Genomic DNA, 25,984 nt, shown 5'->3' with positions numbered 1-25,984 from the left:
GTTTTAAGAACGTAATAATCAGATAATCACTTTAAAACGCATTTCCAAACACCCTCATAATTTCAATCGCTTTGCCTTTTCTCCGTACACGATGATTTAAGTATCAATACCATATGATTTATTACATGCTTCATCACAACAACAACAACATAAGTAAAGAAAAAGGATGTTTGGGTAATTAAATGAGCATTGTCTGATACTGATTAATTAGTAAATAAATTAAGAATTTTGTTAATGACAATCCTTAGGGCTATCAATATTAGTTAATTTGATGCATTAAAATTTGTACTTTGTCTTGTGAAAATTCAGGGACGGTTATTGATATATAAAGTACTACTTTTTATGCATGTAATAAGTTGTTGATGACCCTTAGGGCATTAATTGGGATAAAAATTTAACAAAAGTTCAAACCTGCTATTATTTTTTTACGCGCCCCATATCACGACCAGCGTTTTTGGTATTTTGACCACTCACTTTTTGCAGCGACCCTCGCTGCAAAAGGTACGCCACGTCAGCTTTCCACTAACCACGACTTTAAATGTTTGACCGACTTTAATCCACTTATTGCAGCAAGGGTCGCTGCAATAAGTATGCCGGACCTAATTTCGAAATAAAACTAATCCACCCATCCATTCCATCAATTTCATCCGATTTTTCTTCACAATTTCTACCAAATCCATCCACCAAAACGCCTCCGGCTACTAACAATCCGGCCACCACGACACCACCAAAACACCTCATATTTTAACAATCCAGTCTCCTTGTTATAACAATCCGGCTACCACGAAGTTTCGGGATCATCACCCACACCAGCCACCACCGCCAGCCATCACCGTCTGTCTTACAGGGAAGTAGTATTAGAAGCGACATCTGGACTTTTAGGAGTCCGCTGTTTCCCGTCCGCCGTTTGTTTTTCCGGCTATCCTCCCCCAAATTCCGGCCGGTCGTCCTCCCCGTCATCCTCCCCCAAATTTTTCGGCCATCTCAAATTCTGGTATGTATTTTATGCCTTTTGATTTTTATTATATGTGTTTTTGATAGTTAATTGGTTATATTAGTATGTTAGTATAGTTTTTGTATACATATTAGTTTTGTTAATTTGTTAGTTTTGTTAGGATTATTAGTTGTTTATAGGATTTTAATAGGTTTGTTAGTATAGTTAGTTTTGATTTGTTGATAATTTAGTGATTTGTTAGGAGCCCACTAATTTGTTTTGTTAGTGATTTGTTGGAATATTTTAGTCATTAGTGTTAGGTGTTTTAGTGTTTGGTTAGAATATATTCTTAGATGAAAAATTACGTAGATTAAAATTTGTTAAAAAATTGATTAAAATAAATAGTCAAAATTATGTTAAAAATATATGTATTGAACTAAATACCCAAGATTATGTAAAAAAAATTGATTAAAAAAAAACTACTTAAAACTTATAAAAAAATTAGTTTAACAAAAATATAGATAAAACTATATATAAAAATTAAGTTAAAAAATATGACGTGTAAAAAATTTAGTTAAAAAGTTAAAAATATATTATAGAACTAAATTGCCAAGATTATGTATTTTAATAGGTTTGTTAGTATAGTTAGTTTTAATTTGTTGATAATCTAGTGATTTGTTAGGAGCCCACTAATTTGTTTTGTTAGTGATTTGTTAGAATATTTTAGTCATTAATGTTAGGTGTTTTAATGTTTGGTTAGAATATATTTTTAGATGAAAAATTACGTAGATTAAAATTTGTTAAAAAAATGATTAAAATAAATAGCCAAGATTATGTTAAAAATATATGTATTGAACTAAATACCCAAGATTATGTAAAAAAATTGATTAAAAAAAAACTACTTAAAACTTATAAAAAATTAGTTTAACAAAAATATAGATAAAACTATATATAAAATTTAAGTTAAAAAGTGTGACGTGTAAAAAATTTAGTTAAAAAGTTAAAAATATATTATAGAACTAAATTGCCAAGATTATGTAAAAATATGATTAAATAAACTACTTAAGACGTATAAAAAATTAGTTCAACAAAAATATAGATAAAACTACATATAAAAATTAAGTTAAAAAATATGTCGTATAAAAAATTTAGTTAAAAAGTTAATATACAGACATAGATATAAGTAAAACTATATTAGTATACAACAAAAGTAAATGTATAAGTAAAAAGAATAAGAATAAATTAAAAGTATAAAAGTAAATATATATTGTATAAACGGAGTTCTAAAAATTATTATAAAGTTAAAAAGATATATATAAAAGTAATAAAATTTGTGATAATTTTGTTAAATGATTTGTATTTTGCAAAATACGTATAATACGATTTGTATTTTGCAGTATAGATGGCTACTTACCATGGCGGTGATGGTGGTAATGAAAAACCGCGTAAACCATGGTGGAAGATAACATGGGGCTGCAAAGGCAGCGGAGGTAAGGAAAATGGTTCTTTATAGTTCATATTTTAATTTAATATTTTTTTACTAATTTGTCTTTTTAATTTTTGGTAGCCCCAAGAAAGGGAAAGGGGAGGGGGTCCTGTCAGAACTTAAATCTCGAGGCCAAGTTCGCCAAAAGAGGTCGTCTGTCGATAGACTTTGACACCAGCAATTTAAAAACGTGGCAGGCGATCGGCCCAAACTATAGCATGTACAAAAGCCTCATTGGCACACTAGTCCGCCACATCCCTCAGACCTACGACTCTTGGGACCATGTGCCTGCTGAAAGAAAGGAGTTTATCATCCCGACTTTAAACGTAAAATATTTATAATTTATAATTTCTTCTTTGATGTTTGTATAAATTTTTAATTTCGCTAACTATTACTTTTATAAATTGCAGACTCGGTTCAAATTGGACCATTTCATTCAGATTCCTAACCCCGAGGATCCTATTAAGTGGGGATTCAAGCTGTGTGTTGATAGGGACTGCTCAGATCAGTATCGGCTCTGAAAGAGCCAGTTCAAGAGAGCCCACTTTTCCAAAAAGGGGGGCCTGAAAGCAGTTCCCCAGTTGGAACAAGCTGTTCTCCCAGAGGGTATGTCGCAGGAGGACTGGAGAGCTTTGTTGGGGTATTACCAGAGGGAGGACTGGGTCAAGAAGTCGGAGACAAACAACACGAACAGGGGCAAGCAAGTTCTTGCGGGGACCCATGGTCGTAAGTCTTACTCTCAGTACTTCCACCAGGAGATGGTTAGTTATGAAATATATATGTATTAAATATATACTTGTGTTTAAAAGTATAAGTTAAAGAATGTATATTTCTTATGATAAATTGATGTGTTTACAGGTTGAAAATAACCAGGACGTGGACTTGGTGGATTTGTTCGAGATTATGCACAAGAAGAAGAAGGATAAAAAGTGGGAACACCCCATGGCTGAAGAAATACATGTAAGTGTCTCTCTTTAGGATTTTTTAATTTTTAGTATTAAATGTTAATTAATCAACCTTATGTATAATGTAACGTTTTTTACAGTCTCAGCTCAAGAAGAAGAAGGAGGAGGCTGAACAGGACCCCGTTCCAACACCAGAGCCTGACATTGTCATGGAGGTGCGGGGACCCCGGGCGGGGCATCGTCGAGGCATAGGACGGGTCATCAGGCAGATGGGTACCCAGGTGTATGACTATACGCATCTTACAGAGGGACAACCATGTCCAGAATTCGACTTGAACAATGACCCACCTCAGATTAGCCAGAATTCCTCCTTATTTGAGGAATTATTTAACTATGCTAGTTATGCACAAACTCCTTTTCCTCCTCAGTCGGCCCAGCAGTTGCCCACAGCCCCTCAATTCTCAGCCGGATCGTATCATGTCAACTTGGATGATGATGATGATGATGATGATGAGGTCGATGATGCTCATCATTAGTATTTTATGGTTATAAACAATGTATTTTGTATCGTATGAATTATGTTTGTGGTGTATATGTGTTTATCTTTTCGGATGTGTTGATGATGATGCTCATAATAACCAAAAAAATGTAAAAAAAAATGCCTCAACTATATAAATAAATAATAACAAAAACATCAAAGATAGCTATAGAATACGTCAACTATTATTAGTAATCATGATAACAAATATAAGTTAAAAAATACATCAACTATATCTAGTACTTATAATAACTATTATTACATACGTTAAAGAATTACAAACAAATAACTATACAATATAAGTAAACTATTCAAGGATCTCATATCCCGTAGGTGCCTTATTAGCTTGAATGTGTCTATGGTACTCAGCCAAACGGTCTCTGTACTTCGGATGTCTTACCCAGGCCTGCGATGCAGGTTTATCATGTTCCCAAGCTGAGGTGTAAGGCATTGGGCAGTCCTTGTCTAAAAAAACCGTAACAAAATGTGTGGACCCCGATACCAGGGCAATGCATATCGGGTCGTCTATGTATAGCTCGCCTGGCTCCTTCCAAAAAGGAAAACATGTGATGTTCTCCTCTAGACTTAAACAGATAATTATTACACCTAAAGCATTAGACAGAAGCATAGCGCAATATGGATTCATCATCCAGTAATCTTGTGGGCGACCATTTGGATAAGACGTTGATAGCAAAGTGTGTATGTGTTTAGCGTCACCAGCGAATGCACCCTCATAGTATCCACGCCTGGACTCATACTCCTCTAGCATTAGTTTGCGAATCCACTCGAATTTTTGCTCGTTTTCACCCAAAGCAACAGCCAGTGCCCGGAACCCACAGTTACCATCAGACTTTACATTTTTTTATATTGACAACGTATCTTTGAAAGTACTTAGGGAGTTGCCCTAAGTAATGACTCATGTCAAACGATGTTGACTCCGTCTGGAAAAAGTTGTGTGTAAACGGTTTAGGGTTGTTCTGTGTATTTTGTGTATTCTGTGTAATGGGTGTCGAGAATAATTGATCAACAAAGCTATACGTTTCTTCTTGCGTTTGGTTATTCTGGTCTCCAAAATAACTTTGTGTGTCTGCGAAATGTGAATCGCTACCCACATACGAACTATGTCTGCCACTTTATCCCCAGTATAGTTTGTTATAAGGTTCGCCAAAGGAATCTGTATTTCCCGGGATGTTAAACTCGTAACCCACATACCCACTCTGCCTACCACTTTGACCCCAGAATACTTTGTTATATGGTTCGTCTACATTGTCTGGCACGTTCATTGTTAGGCCCACATAATTACTTTGTCTCCCAATTTGACTCCATTCGGGCTGGCTTTGAGCCCAATTTGAACTGGTTCCCACATGATCATTGTGCTTCCCACTTTGAGGTGATTGTGGTTGGCTTTCAGTTTCATTGAAGAAACGTGATTGTGTTTCTGCGAAAAAAGAACTGGTGCCCACATGATCACTTTGTCTCCCACTTTGAGGTGATTGTGGTTGACTTTCCGTTTCTTCGAAAAAACATGATTGTGTGCTCACGTATTCACTGTGTCTCGCATACTGGCCTTCTCCAAATACACATGACGGCTGCGAAAAATGATCGAAGAACTCCCGCATGGACTGGGTATCCTGAAAAATCGGTTGGGAAAATTGAACCGACTTGGATTTTTAAAGACTGGAGGGTGTTGTATTTGTCGCTGGTCTGTTATGTTCGGGCGCCTGCAAAAAAAAAAAATTAATTACACTTAGAAGTATACTAACAAATAGGGGGCAATTACAAAAAAAAAAAAAACAATTAACTGTAGTTCGAATTATGATCCGACATACTTAAGGTATATTTTTCTTTGACCCCATTGGTCTTCCACGTTTATTTTTAATAACAGAAGGGTCCTTAATTTTTGTTCTCCCCGGATAGACGATGTCTTTTAATTTAGAAATCCAGTTTTTGCGATTTGACTTCGGCTGTTCCTTAAACTGGACTTTAACATCCTCTACTAATTCGTCGATAGCTTCATCATCGTCAGAGTCTTTTCGATGATCGTTGTCCAGTAGGCATGTCGACGGTGTCAGGTCTAGCTTTCTCCAAAAGTCATTTATGTTATGCACCTCAACACGTTTGCCTACATTTTTGACCAAAAATAATTACAATATTTGTGCATTTACCAAAAAAAAACATGAATTACCTATATTTCAATAAACTTACTGTAATGCATGTACGCAGCTAGACGGCAGGCACATGGAAGGCCACAACTAATCCACACCTTACACCCGCACTTTCTCAAGTCTTTACCGATCTCATTTTTAATCGTTTAATTTCATCGACCATTATATCAAGAGCTGTCACAGATACAACACAAAGCAGGTCTTTCAAACATGGGTAGTTGTGTTTACTAGCTCTATAAATCCTGCTTTCCTCCAGTTGGCCCGTGATTTCTGTATCTTGTCCGAGGAGGATATCATTAACACATTGAATTATTCTTTGAATGTACATCTCCCCTGCAACTCGGACTTGAGGAGTGAATGCTCAGCCTCAACTCTGTTGGTAGTGTAGTTACGGTAGTTGAGGTGCTGATCGACCCAAAAGGACACAAACTTTTCCTTGTACGGGAAAAGCCACTCCTTCTGCAGGTACTTGTAAACCTCTGTCAATTTAACATTTGATTAGCTTGTGTGGGTATATGTGATTCACCAAAAATTAAAAAATAAAAAACTTCAAAAGCACTTCACTTACTGTCTAAACGGGGACCCATCGTCTCTTTTAAATCTTTTTCGTTCTTGGTGTACTCTTCTAGTGTGCGGGACTCATAAAGTTTTTTCCACCATCCGTAAAAATGCCCCCATTTCCCTTCCCCTTTTAACGATGGCATGCTAAATTTGTCTATGTTCCTCCATATGTGCACTCTACACAGTAAATGGTATGCTTCAGGCATAACGATTTTGCATGCTTTCATTAGCGCCAGATCCCTGTCCGTGAGTACCACGCGCACAGCAAACCCTTCACCTAATGTCGACTTCAAACACTCCAACACCCATATATAATTATGCTCTTGTTCGCTTATGATAAACGCATATGATATGCTAAAGGTCCTGTTTGTTGGAGTGACACCAACGATCTCGACCAACGGCATGTTGTACAAATTGGTTTTGTACGTGGCGTCTATTTGGATAACATAAGGAAATGCACGCCACAACTTAAATGATGTCGGATGTATAAAAAACAGATTCTCCAACCGACTAGATACATTGTTTGATGTATGATAATACAAGTATTTATGCTCCTTAAGCAAACTGAACATAACCTGTGTCGGTTGAACAATATGGCGTACGTATGTCGTTTCAGATACTCTATCATAGTAAATAAATAAAAAGATATGTAAATTTGATATAATAAACCTGCATTGGGTGTTCCCATGTTTTTCGGCCGCCTTCTTCCGCATAGCTTTTTGGAAATTGTAAATGTCTTCGCTGCGGGTCAAGTTTCCTGGAAATCTTTCTTTCAATAGCTTTAACATCTTACGGGGCGTAGTACCGCGATGATATTCATCTTTCAGAAATGATCTCTCATCTTCAGTCAACCTTCTTGCGTACGCGTAACCCTCCAGATTCTCAGCTGGATAGTGATTATGTGTGTCGTCTATAACAGTTACCCTCCAACCATCATCAGTCAAACGGCCGATTAATCTAAAGGGGCACTGACATTTAAGTGTCTTTTTAACGAGCCCGCTTATCCTATCATCCATTTTCCCAGAAAGATTACAGACTATCGTCACTTTATTTTTTACACCAGCTAAGTTGGAATTTGTTCGTCGTTTTATTAACACATAACCAAGCTACAATGCTATACTTTTGGCCCAGTTGAACAATTCTTCGTGTGAATCGAACACCTAAATTAGTTTTTTTTTTAAATTATCATTAAATTGTATACTTATAAATATCTAACATTTTAAATATGCAATAAATTTAACAATGAAACACAAATTAAATAGTACTATAATATAAATTGTTTAATGATATTTGGTATAAAAAGTAAAGTGATTTCTTTTAATGCAAGTATTCTTTATATTAAGTGGGAAAGTAAGTGATTATAAAAGTTAACAAGGATACCTGATTGGTGTGGAAAACCCTAGCGTCGTAGTCAAAATGAGGGGTCGCCTCTTGTATCTCAAATTCTTCATCAGGTTCTTCTAAGTGAAGCTCAAAACCTTCCGCACCCATTTCGCCCCATATACTTTCAAAATCCATCTGAAATATATATACGTATACGTAAACAGGGGGCAAAAGAGGAATTTTAACTTGGATGGATTTTTTATTAAACTTTTGTTTTTCTATTAAATTGAAAATGTAACCACCTATTTTAATTCCTTGTACGTAAGAAAGAAACTATCATCCCTCCTCTTCATTTTTAACTTGGATGCACATTTCGTTTGATATTAGTTAACTAATAAAAACAAGAGGATATATAAATGACACAGATACAAAAACTTAAGAGAGGGTGTCATTTGTCCATGTGCATCAATCGACTTTGACAGAAATTAATAAATGATAAACTATAATAATAATACTAAAGATCTACAATTTATAGTATAGAGTCTGCCATATATTGAAAATCTAATGTATATCTATATATCTATATCTATATATATAAAGGAAAACAAGAACATATACATATATATATATTGAAAACTATATATTGAAAACAAGAACATAAACATACCTGAAACGAAAAACATTCATATATAAAGGAAAATAAGAAAAGCAAGAACATACACAAAGGAAAACAAGAATATAATATCTAGTTTACATATAGATACATACCTGTGGAAAAATGAAAACGATAGAACTGCTCGTAGACTTGAAACGAAAACGATTGAGGGAAAATGAAGCTACGAGTTTACATATCGCTGCAATAAGTGGCTAAAAACAAAAGTCTACTGTGGACCATCAAGTCCACAGTGTACGGGTATGTACAATGGATTTTTTATAGCGACCCTCGCTGTAAAAAGTGTGGTCATTTTACTAAAAAACTGGTTGGGTCACCAAGCGGTTTTTTTTTATTTCGGAAGTCGGAACAAAGGTATTTTACTAGCTAGTCATCATGATTACATAGATAACTTTATAGTTATTTTACTAGCTAGTCATCATGTTAGTCAAATATAACTTTTAGTAATATAAAATACTATAGTAATATTATTTTATTTATTTGTGTTAAATGTCATTCAATGAATAATGACAAGTGTCAATATCAACCACCATACAAGTGAACAAGTTTCAAGTTTCGTTTACTCATTGACTATTAGATTAGACACTCAGTCAAAAGTAGACCATTCCTGCATATATACAATCGCGTTTATATATCTTCAGTTCTTCACAAAATCCGCAACATAACAATGGGAAAAAAGAAAAAAAAAGAAGAGAGAGACACGCTGTGGGGGAAATGAGTTTGGAAGGAACACGTAACTGAATTTGGATTTATATTACAAGAGTCGGTTTCTGTATTAGAATTACTAGCCATATGATAAGCTAGTCTAAATATAGATCGTTCTTCATTTACCTGATTAATAGTTAAGGGTTTTGCTAAACTAAGTTATATTAAATAGTTGTATACTTACCATAAAATTTACGAGGTGGACTTTTGATACGGAAGGTACAAATTTTTTATGCACGTTAAATGCAACCTTAAGACTGCGTTTAGCATTGATATCATAAATTTTAATTAACTTAGCAAATTTATGTATTAGATTCTTGTGCAATATGTTATAAGATTTGAGAAGCAAATTCCTTATAAAAGATTGTTTATTTTGTCCATGATAAAGTGTTTTGTAAACTAATGATAATTAGTTATAAATTATATTAGTTTTATTGATTTTTTAATGTATCAAAATGAAACATGTTTTTATTTTAAGGTTGGATGTATTGGATTGACACCGTAAATATATACATAGAGGGTGGTTTTCTAAAGTAACACCTTAAAACGAGAACAACGTGAAAATACTAAAAAACATCATTTTGATGCATTAAAAGTTTATAAAACTGATAAAATATATAATTAATTATCATTATTTAAATGTTTAACAATACATTAATTCATAAAAATGACAATCACTTTATTTCATGTTAGTTTATTAAGAAAATTATTTGTTTATATTCATTTATTTGTGTTTGAACAAATAGTACAAATAAAACAAAAACAAGCACAATCAAGTGATCAACTAGCACATTACAAGTATTTCGATGCAAATTTAGCATTATAAGCATTCAAAATAAAATATATATATATATATATATATATTTTTTCCGAACATTCAGTCGGTACACGATATCAGGGAAACCTCACCATATAATGGTAAAACCTTGCACGTAAACAAGACAACGAGATGTTGATTATAGGCCGTTACAAGTATTCGGAAGAAAAATTCCGAGACTTGTCAATTTCTAAGGATCAAACTCAAGACTTTAGGTAAAACCTGAGAGTGTATTTGACTAGTTGAACTAATTATCATTGGCTAAAAAAAAAAATCAAAAATAGTTATCCTAACATGTATTAACTTGGTAAAGCAATCAATGAGGTTAATTAATACTCAGTAAATATGAATTAGGCATGAAAGGCCAACCTCAGTATACTGTATATGAATTAGTAACTACGTATGAGATCGTAGCCGGGGCAAGTAGACCCCGTTCAATGTAAGTTGTACAACCCTAACCTTGTTGAGTTCCACTCTTACTTTATAATCTGAAAGCATCTAGAATCGACAAATACACCATACACACAATCTGGTGGTACGATCCACATATACAATAGCCTGTTCATAGGCATCAAGCAGGACAGATATCTAGAGAAGATATAATTCAAGAATACAAGATTAAACAAGCAAGAACTAGTCAAACAACAGAAACTGCATTTATAAATTCCACCTACACGCTAGTCATTACGCAACTTGAGCACGAATGTAGAAACAGCATCAGGGCCAAAAATGAATCAATCTTAGTTCAAAATTCTTGATGTTACAACTATCTATTGTAATATCTATAAAGGTACAGACCGAAAACATCACATTATAATCAACAAATAACACTCTACTGCTAATGTTATTGTACAAGCTTAACGCGGCTGCAGCTACTGGTTTCATTCTCGGGTGCATTGCTATTAGATTTAGAGCCCTGAGCAGAATATCAAAGGGGAGCTTGTGTGACCTCTTCTTGTATCGTTACCGATCATTCACTTCTGTCATTTCTGAGCTTATGGAAATACCAAAATATACAAATGATTGATGGTCTTACCAGCAGATACTCCCTTTCTCACGATCATAAACACCAGAAACGTTGATCCATGTATAAAAACAAGTAAACGAAGACGAACGTAATCTACTCTGTATCCTGTCCAACAGAATATCTTGTTTCCTCTGACCTGTGCCGAAACAACTTTGCTATCTTTCGCCTTTCACAGTCCTGTTATAAACATGAGAGTTGTGCATATGTTGTCAAAACGGTAAATTGGTAAAAGAAAATAAAAGCATAATTTCAGTTAGTACTCCACTACTATATCCATCATGTTAGGTTAATCACAATTTGTTTATCATGGCATAGCCTCTGATACCATGTTTTTAAAGTTCAATAAAGATTTGTGGGCACAGAAATACTGTTTTGTTAACGTAAATCTAACCTTGAACATGCTAAAGTAAAAGGGCTTGGATGGGTTCATCCTCCTTAGCTTCTGGTATGTATATGCAAAGCTTAACTGATCACGAGGTGTAAACCTTTCAACCTCGTTGAACCAGAGGCATGAGAACAAGTTTGACATTGGCGTGTGTGCCCTTACAATAAAAGAACCTTCTGGTACATCTGAAAATAACAAGATATATCAAACTAATGATGAGATGATATTTGCTGTACTTAGGTTTCATATTATCAAACAAAAAACAAAATCATACTGCTTGGGAGAAGCTTTTGAGGATCCAATGGATTGAATTTTGTCAAACCATCAGCCTGATAGAAGGCAAATTGTTCATCTATTATAGTATGATTGTACTTGTTGAGCCTTTTATTTTGAGCCACTTCTTCCCAGACACAATGGCGATCATAGTGATTAGAAATTGCATACTCACGACCCTTTCGCCACAAAAAATACTCCAACACGAGTAAAGGGTCTAGTTGGAGGCGTAACTTGCTATCCAACCAAATGGAGTACCTGAAAGATGCAATGTATACAAATGCTTAAAAATAGCTTATCGAGGGAAAAAAACTTATCCAAACTTATGACTAGCATTCTTAATAATAAGGAATTATGTCTACAGACCTAGTGTGCATATTTGGGCAACAACAGAGTGCGACCTAATACATTTTTGAATTATGGAATTGATCACGTCTATAAGGAGGGAAGTTATAGAGAAATTATAGAGAAATTAGCAGCTTGGGCTAATGTGTCTAAAGGCTAATGCCATAAAAATCACATGGTCATTGTTGTCGAGTCGTGACTCGAAATCCCAGATTTTTTATTCTTGACTCGACTCATAAGAGTCAGAATATTAATAATTTAATATATATATATATTTTAATACTTTTAGATATATAAATATAGAGTAGTTTATAAACATTTAATATATGTTATACACTTGGGTGTCTTTCACATGTTTATAACTTTTATATTTAACAAACTACACATACATCCATTGATGAAACTACAACATCATCGGTGTATTCTTCTTCTTTTTTCTTTTTTTTTTTTGAACGGCAGATGGTGTATTATTCTTCTCTTGATTCGAATGAGTTTGCAACTCACCTTGACTCGGACCGAGACATACCCTGACTCACAAGACAGGCTAAGAGTCTGGAGCTACTAAGAGAGTAAGAGTCACCTACAAAATCGCCACTTTTTCGGTGTAACGGGACTAGTAACAACCTCATGGTCGACACCTCCAAACATTAGGATTATACTGAATGGACATCTGAATTAGGCTGTTTTACCAACATCAAAATAACTAGTCTTTCTAGACAGATTTAAAGACTTTTTAGAATACATACAAAAAACATACATCAGAATATATCATAACAGCCCCATTTAGACGGACAAAAGTTGTGAGAGATGCATAGAATGTCTCTAAAATATCTAACTTATAAGACAAAATACAAAATAATACAGTAAGTGTTCTACTTTTGAGTTTATATTTCAAGCAAGTGGTAAATCTGTAACTTGTAACGCATTCTCTCTTGTCATGTGTTCTTCATGCATGAACCTCATTCTCTTTTATTAACATGTTACATACCTGAAGTTTTATTTATTTATTTTAATTTGTCACATGTTAAGACACCTTCCCTCTAATATCTGACATGTAATATCTGGCATACCTTCTCTCTAATGTCTGTAGGTAGAAGTATGACTGCTGCAATGTTATCAAAGACGGAGAAGATGAAAATTTCCTAAAAGAGGATTGTGGGGAATGGTCCTCTGTTTTCTCAGCATGTTTTATGTGTAAATTTTGGGTGATGGAGAAATAGGTGTACTGAATTGAATAAAAAAGAGGGCAAACTTGTCCTATTTATTTTTCCGTGAATGAATAAGAATTTTAAGTGTAAAAATCAGCCCCCATACATAAAGTATATATCGCATTCTCTTTCGTTATCTTATATGTGATCATCATTCTTTTTCACTATGACATCAATACTAGGTATCCTGAACTTGCTTGTCACCTCAAAGTATCATCCGAATGTAAGAATTCAGATAGATCATATTCATATAAGCAAAAGATAATCAATGTTTCACAAATGCGATACGACACTAATGATTATGTAGAAGTTATGGCATGCTTTATAAAAAGGGACTTCCTCCAACCCTTACATTGAAAACTTGGTAGTGCAAAAGAGCATCAACTCTGCAATTTTGTTAATCTGACCCAGGTAGAGTCTTTTTGAACTGCACATCTAAGTGCTTCTGGCAAATTCTCATATCCTGTTTATTAGAGGGATTAACGCACATCAACTTGGTATTAATTTTAGTGTACTCAAATCACTAAACAATATTCATGATCCGAATCTGTCGTTTGATCCTACAGTTATTAGAACAGGTTCAAGTGAATCATTGACCTACACGGGTACACAGGATGAGAAGCACTACTATTCAGGTAAGTGAACCCAACCCGTCTATGTTAACTTATAAACATTTACTGGCAAATGAACTCCAGATAATGGACAAGAAACTCTCTTGCTAATTAATATTTAATATACAGGAAATAAGATAAAATATAAGAAGCTAATATACGGCCAGCATGAGTATTTTTACCTTGCATTTTGAAATAGACGGTGTGCCAAAAGTTTCGGTACTTTTCCTACTCTCCGCATGTCGGTGTATGGAAGATTCTTTACAACCACAATCCTCCATATACCAATATAACCCATTCTGTCAGGCATATGTCCTTCCGAAGAAAGAGTTTTTAGGGTAACATCATCTACAAACATGACGAAACACACATTTTTCCTTGAAAAACGAGAAACCTGGTGAGGAAACAACAAAAGTGAATTAATGGAATGCATAAATTGAGATAAATTCAAATAATTTCTTAAGGTGTATTTATTAGGGTGAGCAAAAACCAAACCAATAGCCAAAAAACTGAAAAACCAAACCAAACCAGAAATCCGACGGTTTGGCTCTTGAATCTCTTAAAACCGAACATATCTGTTCGGTTTTGGTTCCTTAGAGATAACTAAACAGGATAACAAATAGAACCGAATATTAATATGTGGGCATTATGGGGCAATGGGCATGTTTGTTAAGAGGATTTTGAGGGGCTTTTCAGGCTTAAATTCCCAAGCTTTATAAACAGGTCCTTTTAAAATAATAGCCTTGTTCAGAATGACATTGTGAGAAAAAGCCCCAGCCCCAAAAAGCTCCTAAAAGCCCCTAAAGGTTTTTAAAATAAAAGCCTGTCTAAGGAGCACATCATTGGTTGAGGAATACAAAAGATGGGGCATACAACCTAACTATGTGGACAAGGTGTGGAATTTCAAAGAGTTGAATTGTTTTGAGGTCTGGCTTTGTGGATATACATGGATAACTGAGTTTGTTTGGATTCCAGAAGTGGATACAAACCTTATGCAAGTTGTTTGAGTGTGTATATGGACTTGCAGAGTATGCGGAAATGTAATTTGTATAGTTTGACTTCTTATGTTGGTATTTGGGCATGTCCAACTTAAAGTCTAAAATGTAAATAGTTTTGAGTTTTTTGTTAATGCATACTTCACATTTAACCAAAAAAAAGGAGGTGAAAAAAAAGCCCCAGTCCCAAGCTCCGGATCTAGATCCTAGTCACACTCCAGCTCGGAGCTTTTTTGCCAAATAAACCCTATGTATGTTTCTCACGAAATATTTTGGTAAATCAACTCATTACATATAATAAAAATTGTAACCACAAAGAGGAAGTACCTTGCACCTTCCAGAGGCAATCTAATATACTAATCTACACAAAGTCACAAAAACAGCCCATATCATGAATGCAAAAAACTTCCATTTACTAAAACATTTTTCCTTTTCTACCAATGTACAGAATACTAGCATAGAATATGGCTAGGTAAGCTTCAACTATAAGTAACTTAACTATGTCAAAAGGTTTAGGCATAACTTTTATAAAGATGACTAGATCTCTCCACTAAATGTGTTGAGGTTACACAACTCTAAAAGTAATCTTATTAAAGAAAAGCATATAATTGACTATTGAGATAAGAAGAATATATGAGGTACCGTTTTCCCCATGGGTGATCTGAGACGATCAGAATTGCCAAATATGCATGAAATCACGGCAATATGGCAACTACTAATATATGCTTCATCCTCTTCAGCCAAGTCAAATCCTGTGCTAGGATATCCTTTAGGGCTCTTCACAAAGCCACAGCTAAGCGTCTGATCATGTGCAACAAATGATTGTTCCCTTTGCTCTAAACTCTGATGCCCAGCAAAACGGGGCTCCCATGATTCCAATTTGTCAATGTTCTCTTCCAGTTCCGTGTATCCCAAAGAAAATTTTGCAAATTTCTGATTTTCGGGAGGCTCAACAAGCGTCACGGTAGAATTAAGAACTTTCATATTACAAGCACCTGATACAAAGGTCAAAAATGTAACAAACGAATGAATTCAAGTACAACCTAGAGAATAAATTAGAAACAGAAGCAGAGTTCAAATGAATCCACCTCAGGATAAGCCTTAAACTTAACACCTAATGATACATTTTACATTGTTTATGTTAACTCAATCCCCAATAAATTTAAGATTTGTTACACATTTAACGTTCGTTCAAATGATATATGACATGGAATATATGCAACATCAAAATACTCCCTAATGTAATGTAAGCAAGATTAGATATTTATACCTGAATATTTCCGACGCTTTGGCCTCTTCTTGGAAGCAATTTTCCTCTCAGAAATGGCCCTTTTTGAGGATTGTACATCATTGACATGTCTGCCATGAGCCTTGAGTTTGTCAGAATCCAAACCATCCACAGACAAGTCATCAGCAGCATCCTCAATTGGCTTATCAGTATTATCTTTAACTGAAGATCCTCCGCCATCTACACCTTGAGAGACTCCTACATCGGTGTGATGGTCCCTTCCAAGACCAGTGTTATAGTCTTCAAGTCGAATATCATGCATATCAATCTCATCATTATACTCGTCATCCAAATCATCTTCTTCATAATGCTTATGCAAATCTCTATCATCTGTCAGATGTTTCACACTCTTACTTTCCTTCATAGATGCCGAAACACCCTTTAAAGAAGCCTCATACTCCGCTTCATACATCTTTAACTCATTACGCCCAGCTTCATTATACAAACCAGCTACCCGACGATCTGACCTCCTTTTATCTCCTTCAAACACCTTCCTTCCATCATCTACTTTCGGCTGTACACCATCATTAGCAACAGTCTCATCACGAGCACCATTTTCCGACCGGCTTACTAATTCCTCACCATAATCATCATCTCTTCTCCTATCATCCCTATCCCAATACCGAGAGTCGCGGCCATGCCCAACCAAACCATGCCCAAACTTCAGAATCTTCGCTCTTTCTGTACGTGTCACGTTCGCAAGGAAATCCAAATCGACCCCAAAATCATCATGATGATCGGTGTCATCATCCTTATCTGCACAGAGATCCATAGGGAAAACTTGTCATTTTCCAAAACAAAATATTTATATTCTCAAACGTACATGGTGACACACAACGGTACATAGAAACCATCTAAATCCCCTACAACTTAATTTCAACGATCTCCCAATTACAACAACCAACACCCAAAATTTCTGGCCCAAAAACTTAGGAGATCAACTTAGAACCACATGGAAGTTATTGTGAGCCCTATAAGGTGTTCACACTTCTTATTATAATATAGTAACTTAAAAGGGTGGAAGTTATCGTGTGGCCACAGCTGAAGTTTTATAAGGTGCAAAAACTTCATAATTAATATGCTCTGATGATACCACTTGCAATACGGCTGATACCCATATCCCAAAATTATAGGCTAACCTGATAACTTTGAATGTCAACTACAAGGCATAGTGTAAGTTACTCTAAACCAATACCTCATGGTGGGTAATGTAATCAAAGTTGTTATATGCTATCAATGCGATACGTGTTGTTCACTCAAATCATATATATATATATATAGGGGTGAGATAATTTGAGACCACCTCTTATTTTAGGACCAACTAGGACCATTGATTTTTGTACACCATCATGATCTACTACGATATACAAGACTTTTTTGTAAAAACACTAAGACTTTCCGGCGATAGATCCATAGAAAAATCATGTGTAAGTTACTTACACATGTGTATCTTACACATGTGTAAGTGTGTAAGTTAACTTACACATGATTTTTCTATGGGCCCGTCGCTTGAAAGTCTTAGTGTTTTTACAAAAAAGTCTTGTATATCATAGTAGATCATAATGGTGGTGTATAACTTACGAAAATCAATGGTCCTTTTTTGGACTTTTTATAGTTGGTCTCAAATTATCTTTCCCCTATATATATATATATATATATATATCATATATATATATTACTACATAAAGAAAATCTAATTAGCGTCTTAAAATCTCCAAGCCCTATGATCAAAAACTCATCTTTCTCCCTCTTACTATTTATACCACTCCCTTTGTCTCAAGATCACGCACCGCATGAAAACATGGACACGCAATTTAAGAAAAGCGCAATTACTGCAAGCTACATTGTACTTAAGGGTCAATTTTTCCTCTATTAATGCTTGTTCGAATTAAGTGACATTAACTTCCACCCGGGGAAACATAAGGAAACTTAATCAATTTCATCTAGCCACTTTCAGCAGTCAGACAGTATTTTTCGCACAAGCCCAAATCGTAAGATGAATCATAGTTTTCTGATGAATGGAGTACTAAAAAAAACCTAGATTAAACAAGAAACGCATCTTCTTTTTATTTAACTTAAGCAGCACCCTAATCTCAAGATTCACAACTAATGGCACAAGTCCATACAAGATAATTATGAAATTAAACTAAAAATCATAAATTTAAAATATATATATAGAAAACCCAGGTGGCAAAAGTCAAAAAAGATAAAAAAAAAGGAAGTACCTTTATAAGAAAGAAAGAAAAAAGCAGAAGCGGATACAACAAAGATAAGTGTCAGAGCAACAATAACAAAAGACCCGATGGAAAGCCGCCGTGTTTTGAACCGGCGATGGAGGTTCGTTCGAGGTTGTTTGCCGGCGCCGGCAGAGGGGCGGATTCCGACGGAAACATGATCATTGTTGTTATGAAGTTTGTCGAATGTTGATTGTTGTCTTTGTTGAGCCATTCCTACATTGTTGGTTGGTCACCCACTCTCCTAGCACACACTGATATACACACAGATATATATATATATATATAGAGAGAGAGAGAGAGAGAGACAGAGACAGAGATAATCTGAAGTGTGTGCGTGTGATGATTGTAGATCAAAGAGAGGAAGAGAGATTTGGAGTGTCTGTGTTGGATTTTTGAATGAGATTTTTGGATGTGATTTGAGTATTGTTGGGGTAAAGGCTTGGCTGGCCTGAGGAGAGTTGTTAGAAATTGATAATTGATAATGATAAAATAATACGAGAAATGATATTAATATCATGGTTTTTTATTATTCCATCACGTTAATATTACAGTATACTGTACAAGTTGATAATGCATGATAGTGATATATGAAAAAGAAGTTGTGGTACTAATATCATTGCCTAAATAATAATAAAGTGTTGATTAAGTTATTGTTTTGACTAATTTTTTCATTAGATCTTGTGTGTTTGTAGCCGATATCCCCAAATTGCAACAAAAAAAGATAATAACATAAAACTTTGTTAACTATGGTTTTATAATAAACACGGATAATAACTGACTGTCATGTATTAACAATAGAGTAACATTTTACTGTTTAAATTTGATCATACGATGGTCTATATTATTATTTTTTGCAAAATAGGCATTGAAATTATTTGCTGGTGAACAATATATATGGAGGGACAGTTCGGTTCCTTTCAACTCAAAATGTCAATACACCATATGAATATATCCATGCATTGCATGAGATGAAGCTTTCTTCCCCATTTTATTCGTTCATCATCTTCATTTTCACTTTTTTTTTTTATTTCTTTCTTTTGATAATATCAAAAACAATACGAATCAATAAAGATCCAGCCTTCTTATATCGTTGTAGCTAGCGATGAAGAAACCCGCAAAAATTTCATCTTTAAAGCCTTCAAACTCAGTCCTTCCACACCCAACTCCAAGACTAAGAGACCTTTTCTCCATGGGGAAGAAATTAGGCCAAGGACAATTCGGAACAACCTACATTTGTAGAGAGAAATCGACGGGTATTGACTACGCGTGTAAATCCATACCTAAAAGGAAACTCTTATGTAAAGATGATTATGATGATGTATGGAGAGAGATTCAAATAATGCATCATTTATCCGAGCACCAATGTGTTGTGCGCATCAAAGGCGCTTATGAGGACAATGTGTTTGTTCATTTGGTTATGGAATTGTGCGCCGGAGGTGAGCTTTTTGACAGGATTATTCAAAAGGGACATTATAGTGAGAAAGAAGCGGCTAGAATTATGAAAACCATTGTTGGGGTTGTGGAAGCTTGTCATTCACTCGGCGTTATGCATAGAGATCTCAAGCCTGAAAACTTTTTGTTTCATTCGGATGCCGAGGATGCACAGCTTAAGGCTATCGATTTTGGATTGTCTATCTTCTACAAACCAGGTTTTGTTCGTATTAGTGGTCATGCCAATTTAAGCATTAAACTCAGAAAAATGTTCTCATATGACATTAGCCTTTTTTTTTTTTTTTTTCAATTACTGTTGTGAAAAATACAAAATTTAGCACATTTGCTAGACAACTTATGTTGTACTTTGTTATGGTTTACAGGACAGTATCTATCAGATGTGGTTGGAAGCCCCTACTATGTAGCACCTGAAGTTCTACACAAACATTATGGACCCGAAATTGATGTATGGAGTGCTGGGGTTATCCTATACATCTTGTTATCCGGGGTTCCTCCATTCTGGGCAGGTTGTATATCTGGATGAAATATTATGTAAAAACACAGTATTGTTACACCCACATCCATGATAACATGCCCTGTTTACTCGTCTTTTCAGAATCGGATTCAGGTATCTTTAGGCAGATTTTGAGGGGAAAACTAGATTTCAACTCTGACCCATGGCCACAAATTTCAGAAAGTGCAAAAGATTTAATAAAAAAGATGCTTGACAGGAGACCACAACAAAGAATAACTGCCCATCAAGTCTTGTGTGAGTTGCAGCGCCATATATAGTAGATTTTTGTGCTCATGGTTTGTCGTTTTTGCTGAATTCATGGAGGGTCGCTTTTGTGCTTCTTTACCAGGTCATCCATGGATTGTAGATGATAGGGTTGCTCCAGACAAGCCTCTGGACTCGGCAGTTATATCACGCCTCAAGCATTTCTCGGCTATGAACAAACTTAAGAAGATGGCTTTACGTGTATGTTTTAAGATAATATTCATTGAACTCTTCTACACCATTTGGTTAACATACTTTCTAGCGCATCTGACGAGATAAATGCAAGGTATTTAGAGGAAGGTTACATTATTTTTCACACAGATTACTTGAACGAATTGTTACCTTCTTTCCAGGTTATTGCAGAAAGGCTATCAGAAGAGGAAATTGGTGGGTTAAAGCAGTTATTTAAAATGATTGACACAGATAACAGTGGGACAATAACATTTGAAGAACTCAAACAAGGGTTGCAGAGAGTCGGCTCCAATCTACAAGAATCGGAGATTAAGGAACTTATGAATGCGGTAAGTTCCGTTTTCAAACAGCAATGAAGAACTAAAATCTATGTCTTTTTCAACTAATCACACATAGCTCAGAAACTGACATAGATGAACTTTGATAGGCTGACACCGACTGCAATGGTACAATAGAATACGGTGAATTCCTTGCAGCAACTTTGCACATGAACAAGATCGAGAGAGAAGAAAATTTGCTTACAGCATTCAGTTTTTTTGATAAAGATGGTAGTGGCTACATAACCATGGACGAACTACAGCAAGCCTGCAAAGATTTTGGTCTACGCGATGCTCAGCTGGATCAAATGATCAAAGAGGTTGATCAAGACAATGTGAGTCCTCATTCCTTGTCAACCATGCATCTGGTCATTTTATTCACAAATTAGAGGCGGCAAAACAGGTGGATGGACGGGTCTAATAACAGATCACAGTGGGTCGTATAGGATTGAATTCCTATGAACAACCTTTGTCCTATAATATAGTAGTAATAATTAGTGTGAAATTATAATTACTAAAACATACTCCGTATATACTTTCAGTCATGATCTACTTTTGTCTAATTAGACGTTTAGGAGGTTTTAACAAGGAAAGCATTTTGGATTTTCTATTTGACCCATTCCCTTATATTGTTCGTTTCTTTAGAGATAAGACATGACCCGAACCGACACAAGCATGAGTAATTGGGTAAAAATTGCAACCACTAACTACTTCACATTGTTCAACTTCATATAATTCATAGTGCCTTTGCGTTTCACAGGACGGACGTATAGATTATTCGGAGTTTACTGCAATGATGAGAAAAGCCGACGATGGGATTAGAAGCAGGTCAATGAAAGAGAGTTTAAATTTTGATTTGGCAGAAGTTCTAGGCGTTGATAATAACAAGCAATCTCAAGATTAACCACACAACTTTATTTTTCGTAAGTTTTGAGTTTATGGGTTATGTTCAAGTCATCAGAATAAATTCACGTTGAACTGTTTTTGGTTCTTTTTCCAGTTCATGATCCTGCTCTTTATAGAAACGGTACCTTGCACCGTTGTATCATCGTCTTTCTTGAGTCACCTCCCATTAGGCCAAAATGAACTCCCAAGGAACTATGTGATGTATGTATATTAATGTTCTATGGAGGCACATTTCTTCTGGGAGGAGTATTTTCTAAAGTCTTCTTCCTTAATGGGGTGGTTATAGTGTCAGTATTACTTCAAAGAGGTTAATAACTTCAACCGAAGATTATGCAGAAGCAACAAGAGAACTGTTTAGTCTGTTCAAGCATCTAAAGTAAATGTGAAAGATCCATCAACACAAATGTAGAGGTTAGAGTTATACGGCATTGCAGAATTACTGAATTTGCGAAGACTCGAACTCATAGTAATGTCTCTTTAATCCTAAATGGTATGAATCTGAATAATATAAGCAGACTGGAAAGCCTAATTAGCTAGTTTTGCCGTTTCTTGATATTGTCCATGTTTACAAAGCTGGTTATCTTTCAAAAAAAGAACATTCTCATCTCTAATCCTTAAGGTTTAGCTGTTTAATACTCGTTAGTTAAAATCACAAAGGAGCAATGCTGAACAACTAAGTACAAAACAAAACTATTAGTCTATTCCTATTTCTATACCCCCATACTATTTGGTTTACATATTTTTGTGAAAAATCAGGGCATCGTCTACACATGCATTGGAAATTTCTAGACCAACCCTACACAGAAACCTAGTCAGTGGAACAATTTCGATTTACTTTTTATGAATTTGGCTTATCCTTTTATATGTGACCTTATTTAATTGAAATGTATATGACAGTAGTCAGAGATGCACATACGTAGTTAACCAGAACCAGATAACACATTTAGCAAAATAAAAATGAACCTCCGGCCTCAATCACGTTGTGTTCATATTGAGTCTTGCGTGCAAAATGCATCCAAGACTTTCCATCACTTGGATGTATTCGGCTACGAAACTACAAAAAATAAACCCTTAAATGGTTTTAATGGACACCAACTATATCATACAGCAAACACTTGTTCTGTTATTTAGCATGTCATCAAGAGTAATAATGTTTTAAACATGTTTATCAAGAGTCATATCTTATCAAACCAAACCTAATACAGCCGAATGATTGGTCTTGTATTTTACAAGTTTCGAGTGGATGGAGGTCCTGAGTGTAGCTGAGCAGTACTACTCTTCACCACCTGAAGAACTCCCGGTTTTTCTGACAAAACAAAAAATTCCTTCACTTCCATCATTCAATTCAAACAAATTTTACATCCAAAACAAGTAAAAATCTTGGGAGTTGGAAATGCAGAGCTCAAATCCTGAAATATGGCTATTAAATTAAGGCATGGTACTATACCATCATTGTTAGCCTTAGGAGCAGCAAGTTGTGACATGACAAAAACTAGACACGAAAGAAAAGGAATAAACCTTGATTGATTGACATCGCTAACCCGTTTGATAAAATGGGTCAGGCTCGGGTAGACCATCCCAACCCTCTAACCCATATAAAAGTACAATAACAGAAACAAAATAAGAAAAATTATAAACACCCTTTCATTCTTTCATAAATTTTAACTAATAGTATAAGGTTTCCTATGTTTATGTCTTATTGTGTGTCTTTAGGTTGCTCATATTTATCTTGTACCTTTTGGTTTACAAATAACCCGATTAATGAGCATGTATACAAATCAGGGTTCGAATTTTTGACACGATCCAAACCCGTCAGTCAGAAATTGCCAGGTGTATGTTCATCCATCGACTAATACAAGTATTAAAGTTTAAAACCAACAATAAAATTGAGACAAACAAACACATACTTGAAATGGCTTCAACTTGAGCTGGAGTAAGTTTAGCAGAGAAGCCACTAGCAGCATGTTTGTAAGTATACAACAAAGCCTCTTCTGCAGCGTCCTCACTACGAAAATAACAACAACAAAAAAAAAAGCTTCAAACTTTACAACTAAATCAACCATTTCAAGATCAAAACTTAAACATAAATGGATTAATTGCAAAACCCTTTATTTATACACAACATGGTAAATAAATCATGTAACACTAAGTTTAAAGGTATATATATATATATATATACCTGCCAAGGACAGAAGTGAGGGTGCGAAGATGATGAGTTTCAGGGTCTCGAGGGGGCTGAATCTGATCAGTGTATATTATATGGATTTCAGCTGCTGGTTCTGTTGGTTTGGGAAGAGGCGAATTGGGTTGTTCAGCGGCCATTGTTTGTTATTGATGATGATTTGATTGCAAATATATGGGAGATTAATCTGAGATAAAGAGAGACGGAGAATTGGATGATTGTTTATATATTTTTTTTTTTGTATTAGTATGTCGACTGGGTTGACGACTTGTCAATCATGAAAAAATAGATATCAAAGAAAGAAAAATTATACTCCATACTCGTAGTAGTTTTTTTTTTTGTTTAAAGTAAATAGAAAAATATTCGTGCAACTTGGGACCGTGGTGCGTGGTGGCGATGACAATCCCGTGGTAATATGTATTTATGTAATTTATTTTTATATAGGGATTAGTTTCTTCAAATGTAATTATTTTTAACCGAATATTTATAGTATGAAAAAACTAAAGTCATGTATATTGTATGTAAGCAACTCGAAAAAATGTTTATTGTATGTAAGGAAAACATACGTGACAACCAATCAACCATACACATGTGTCACTTGTCAGAATTTAATTGGTTAAAACGAAATTCTTACATAAAATAAACATTATTTCGAGTTGTTTACATACAATACACACAACTTTAGTTATTTCCTACTATAGATATCCGTTCAAAGTTTTTTACATTATCCCTTTTATATAAAACTAGTACTAATACCAGTACGATGTACGGATTCATTATATACATTATTAAGCCCTCTGCAACTTAAAGCTACATTAAAACTAGGCCACGTAAGATTAAATCCAACAGGTTCCTTTTGTTTAACTTTATTAATATGTGGTTATGTGTTTAATACTTTAATTCATTATCAGATTTATTAATATGTGGTTATGTGTTTAATACTTTAATTTTATAGGTATATATCATTATGGAACAAATGCTTCGGTTGCTCCATGGAGAGTAGTGGACAAAGTTAGCGGATAACCTAAATGATATAATCAAATTGGAAGATGATGGAATTGACTGGAAAATTCTTAGTCTTGATGTTCAGGAGGTACATGTTGTGGATGATACAATTACACCAAATTCCTAACACGTTATTGAAAATTAGAGATGGAAATTATAAGGGTGGACAGAGTGGGTAGGGAAGGAAATAGGTACCGGACCGGTACCGGTTTGAACACCGTCCCGTCCAACCGGTATCGGTAGGGAAATGGAGAGGGTGGTGCCGGTTTTGCTGCCGATGTTGTGAGCGTTTATTTGACCGTTGGTGAATTTTTCTTTTTTTTTATATATAAACTACGCTGCCATCCATTTATATATATACATATACATATTATATCTATAGGTTGCAGGTAGGAAGTGGAAAGAAGACAGACGGCTCGATCTCTAATATTAATATTAATAATTAATTAAATTCAATTTTACAATTTATACCCTAAAGTTTAAACTATTTATAGTATTGGTTCAAAGTTTAATTTATATATTTTTGTTTTCTAGACATTATATTATTATTATTATTATTATTATTATTATTATTATTATTATTATTATTATTTAAAATTAGTTTTAGTTATTAGTTGATTAAAAATAAAATGTTTTAGTTTTAAAAATAAATAGAAATTAAATTAAATAGAAAAGGGTGGAGAGGGGAGGGGAGGGA

The 25,984-nt window shown here is 34.8% G+C and overlaps 4 protein-coding genes across 4 annotated transcripts; 1 reads left to right on the top strand and 3 right to left on the bottom strand.

Annotated features, from left to right (window-relative positions):
- Positions 1-4,170: 4,170 nt before the first annotated feature.
- LOC122588202 lies at positions 4,171-4,632 on the bottom strand. The gene has a single exon (XM_043760327.1). It carries the CDS (start codon positions 4,630-4,632, stop codon positions 4,171-4,173), a length of 462 nt encoding a protein of 153 aa, XP_043616262.1.
- A 6,179-nt stretch (positions 4,633-10,811) lies between these two features.
- Positions 10,812-18,927, bottom strand: LOC122589177 (probable hexosyltransferase MUCI70). Its single transcript, XM_043761428.1, has 7 exons — positions 18,465-18,927; positions 16,222-16,995; positions 15,594-15,946; positions 14,139-14,350; positions 11,794-12,050; positions 11,526-11,704; positions 10,812-11,311 (listed from the first exon to the last, which is right to left on the bottom strand). Exons 1-7 carry the CDS (start codon positions 18,685-18,687, stop codon positions 11,228-11,230), a joined length of 2,082 nt encoding a protein of 693 aa, XP_043617363.1. The 5' UTR covers positions 18,688-18,927; the 3' UTR covers positions 10,812-11,227.
- A 526-nt stretch (positions 18,928-19,453) lies between these two features.
- LOC122589504 (calcium-dependent protein kinase 11-like) lies at positions 19,454-22,665 on the top strand. Its single transcript, XM_043761802.1, has 7 exons — positions 19,454-20,125; positions 20,291-20,434; positions 20,524-20,676; positions 20,771-20,886; positions 21,039-21,206; positions 21,305-21,529; positions 21,955-22,665. The coding sequence occupies exons 1-7, from the start codon at positions 19,579-19,581 to the stop codon at positions 22,096-22,098; spliced, it is 1,497 nt and encodes a 498-aa protein (XP_043617737.1). The 5' UTR covers positions 19,454-19,578; the 3' UTR covers positions 22,099-22,665.
- Positions 22,666-23,200: 535 nt separating this feature from the next.
- On the bottom strand, positions 23,201-24,551 carry LOC122589503 (subtilisin-like protease SBT3.4). The gene is made up of 3 exons (XM_043761801.1): positions 24,280-24,551; positions 24,008-24,105; positions 23,201-23,406 (listed from the first exon to the last, which is right to left on the bottom strand). The coding sequence occupies exons 1-3, from the start codon at positions 24,420-24,422 to the stop codon at positions 23,327-23,329; spliced, it is 321 nt and encodes a 106-aa protein (XP_043617736.1). The 5' UTR covers positions 24,423-24,551; the 3' UTR covers positions 23,201-23,326.
- Between the last annotated feature and the right edge of the window lie 1,433 nt (positions 24,552-25,984).

This window comes from Erigeron canadensis, chromosome 2 (assembly GCF_010389155.1).
Source record: "Erigeron canadensis isolate Cc75 chromosome 2, C_canadensis_v1, whole genome shotgun sequence".
NCBI classification, from domain to species: domain Eukaryota; kingdom Viridiplantae; phylum Streptophyta; class Magnoliopsida; order Asterales; family Asteraceae; genus Erigeron; species Erigeron canadensis.
Note: the sequence above shows the minus strand (reverse complement) of the source record. Positions and strands in the feature narration are given on the sequence as shown.

Excerpts from the sequence above, each read along its gene's own strand:
- LOC122588202 (XM_043760327.1), bottom strand. The coding sequence starts at position 4,632 with ATGCTAGAGGAGTATGAGTCCAGGCGTGGATACTATGAGGGTGCATTC.
- LOC122589177 (XM_043761428.1), bottom strand. The coding sequence starts at position 18,687 with ATGGCTCAACAAAGACAACAATCAACATTCGACAAACTTCATAACAAC. Across the intron at positions 16,996-18,464 it reads TTTCTTTCTTTCTTATAAAG|ATAAGGATGATGACACCGAT; the intron begins GTACTTCCTTTT and ends ATCTCTGTGCAG. Across the intron at positions 11,705-11,793 it reads TCAAAAGCTTCTCCCAAGCA|ATGTACCAGAAGGTTCTTTT; the intron begins GTATGATTTTGT and ends TGTTATTTTCAG.
- LOC122589504 (XM_043761802.1), top strand. The coding sequence starts at position 19,579 with ATGAAGAAACCCGCAAAAATTTCATCTTTAAAGCCTTCAAACTCAGTC. Across the intron at positions 20,435-20,523 it reads GGTTCCTCCATTCTGGGCAG|AATCGGATTCAGGTATCTTT; the intron begins GTTGTATATCTG and ends TCGTCTTTTCAG. Across the intron at positions 21,530-21,954 it reads AAGAGGTTGATCAAGACAAT|GACGGACGTATAGATTATTC; the intron begins GTGAGTCCTCAT and ends TGCGTTTCACAG.
- LOC122589503 (XM_043761801.1), bottom strand. The coding sequence starts at position 24,422 with ATGGCCGCTGAACAACCCAATTCGCCTCTTCCCAAACCAACAGAACCA. Across the intron at positions 24,106-24,279 it reads CTCACTTCTGTCCTTGGCAG|TGAGGACGCTGCAGAAGAGG; the intron begins GTATATATATAT and ends TTATTTTCGTAG. Across the intron at positions 23,407-24,007 it reads TCAAGTTGAAGCCATTTCAA|AAAAACCGGGAGTTCTTCAG; the intron begins GTATGTGTTTGT and ends TTGTTTTGTCAG.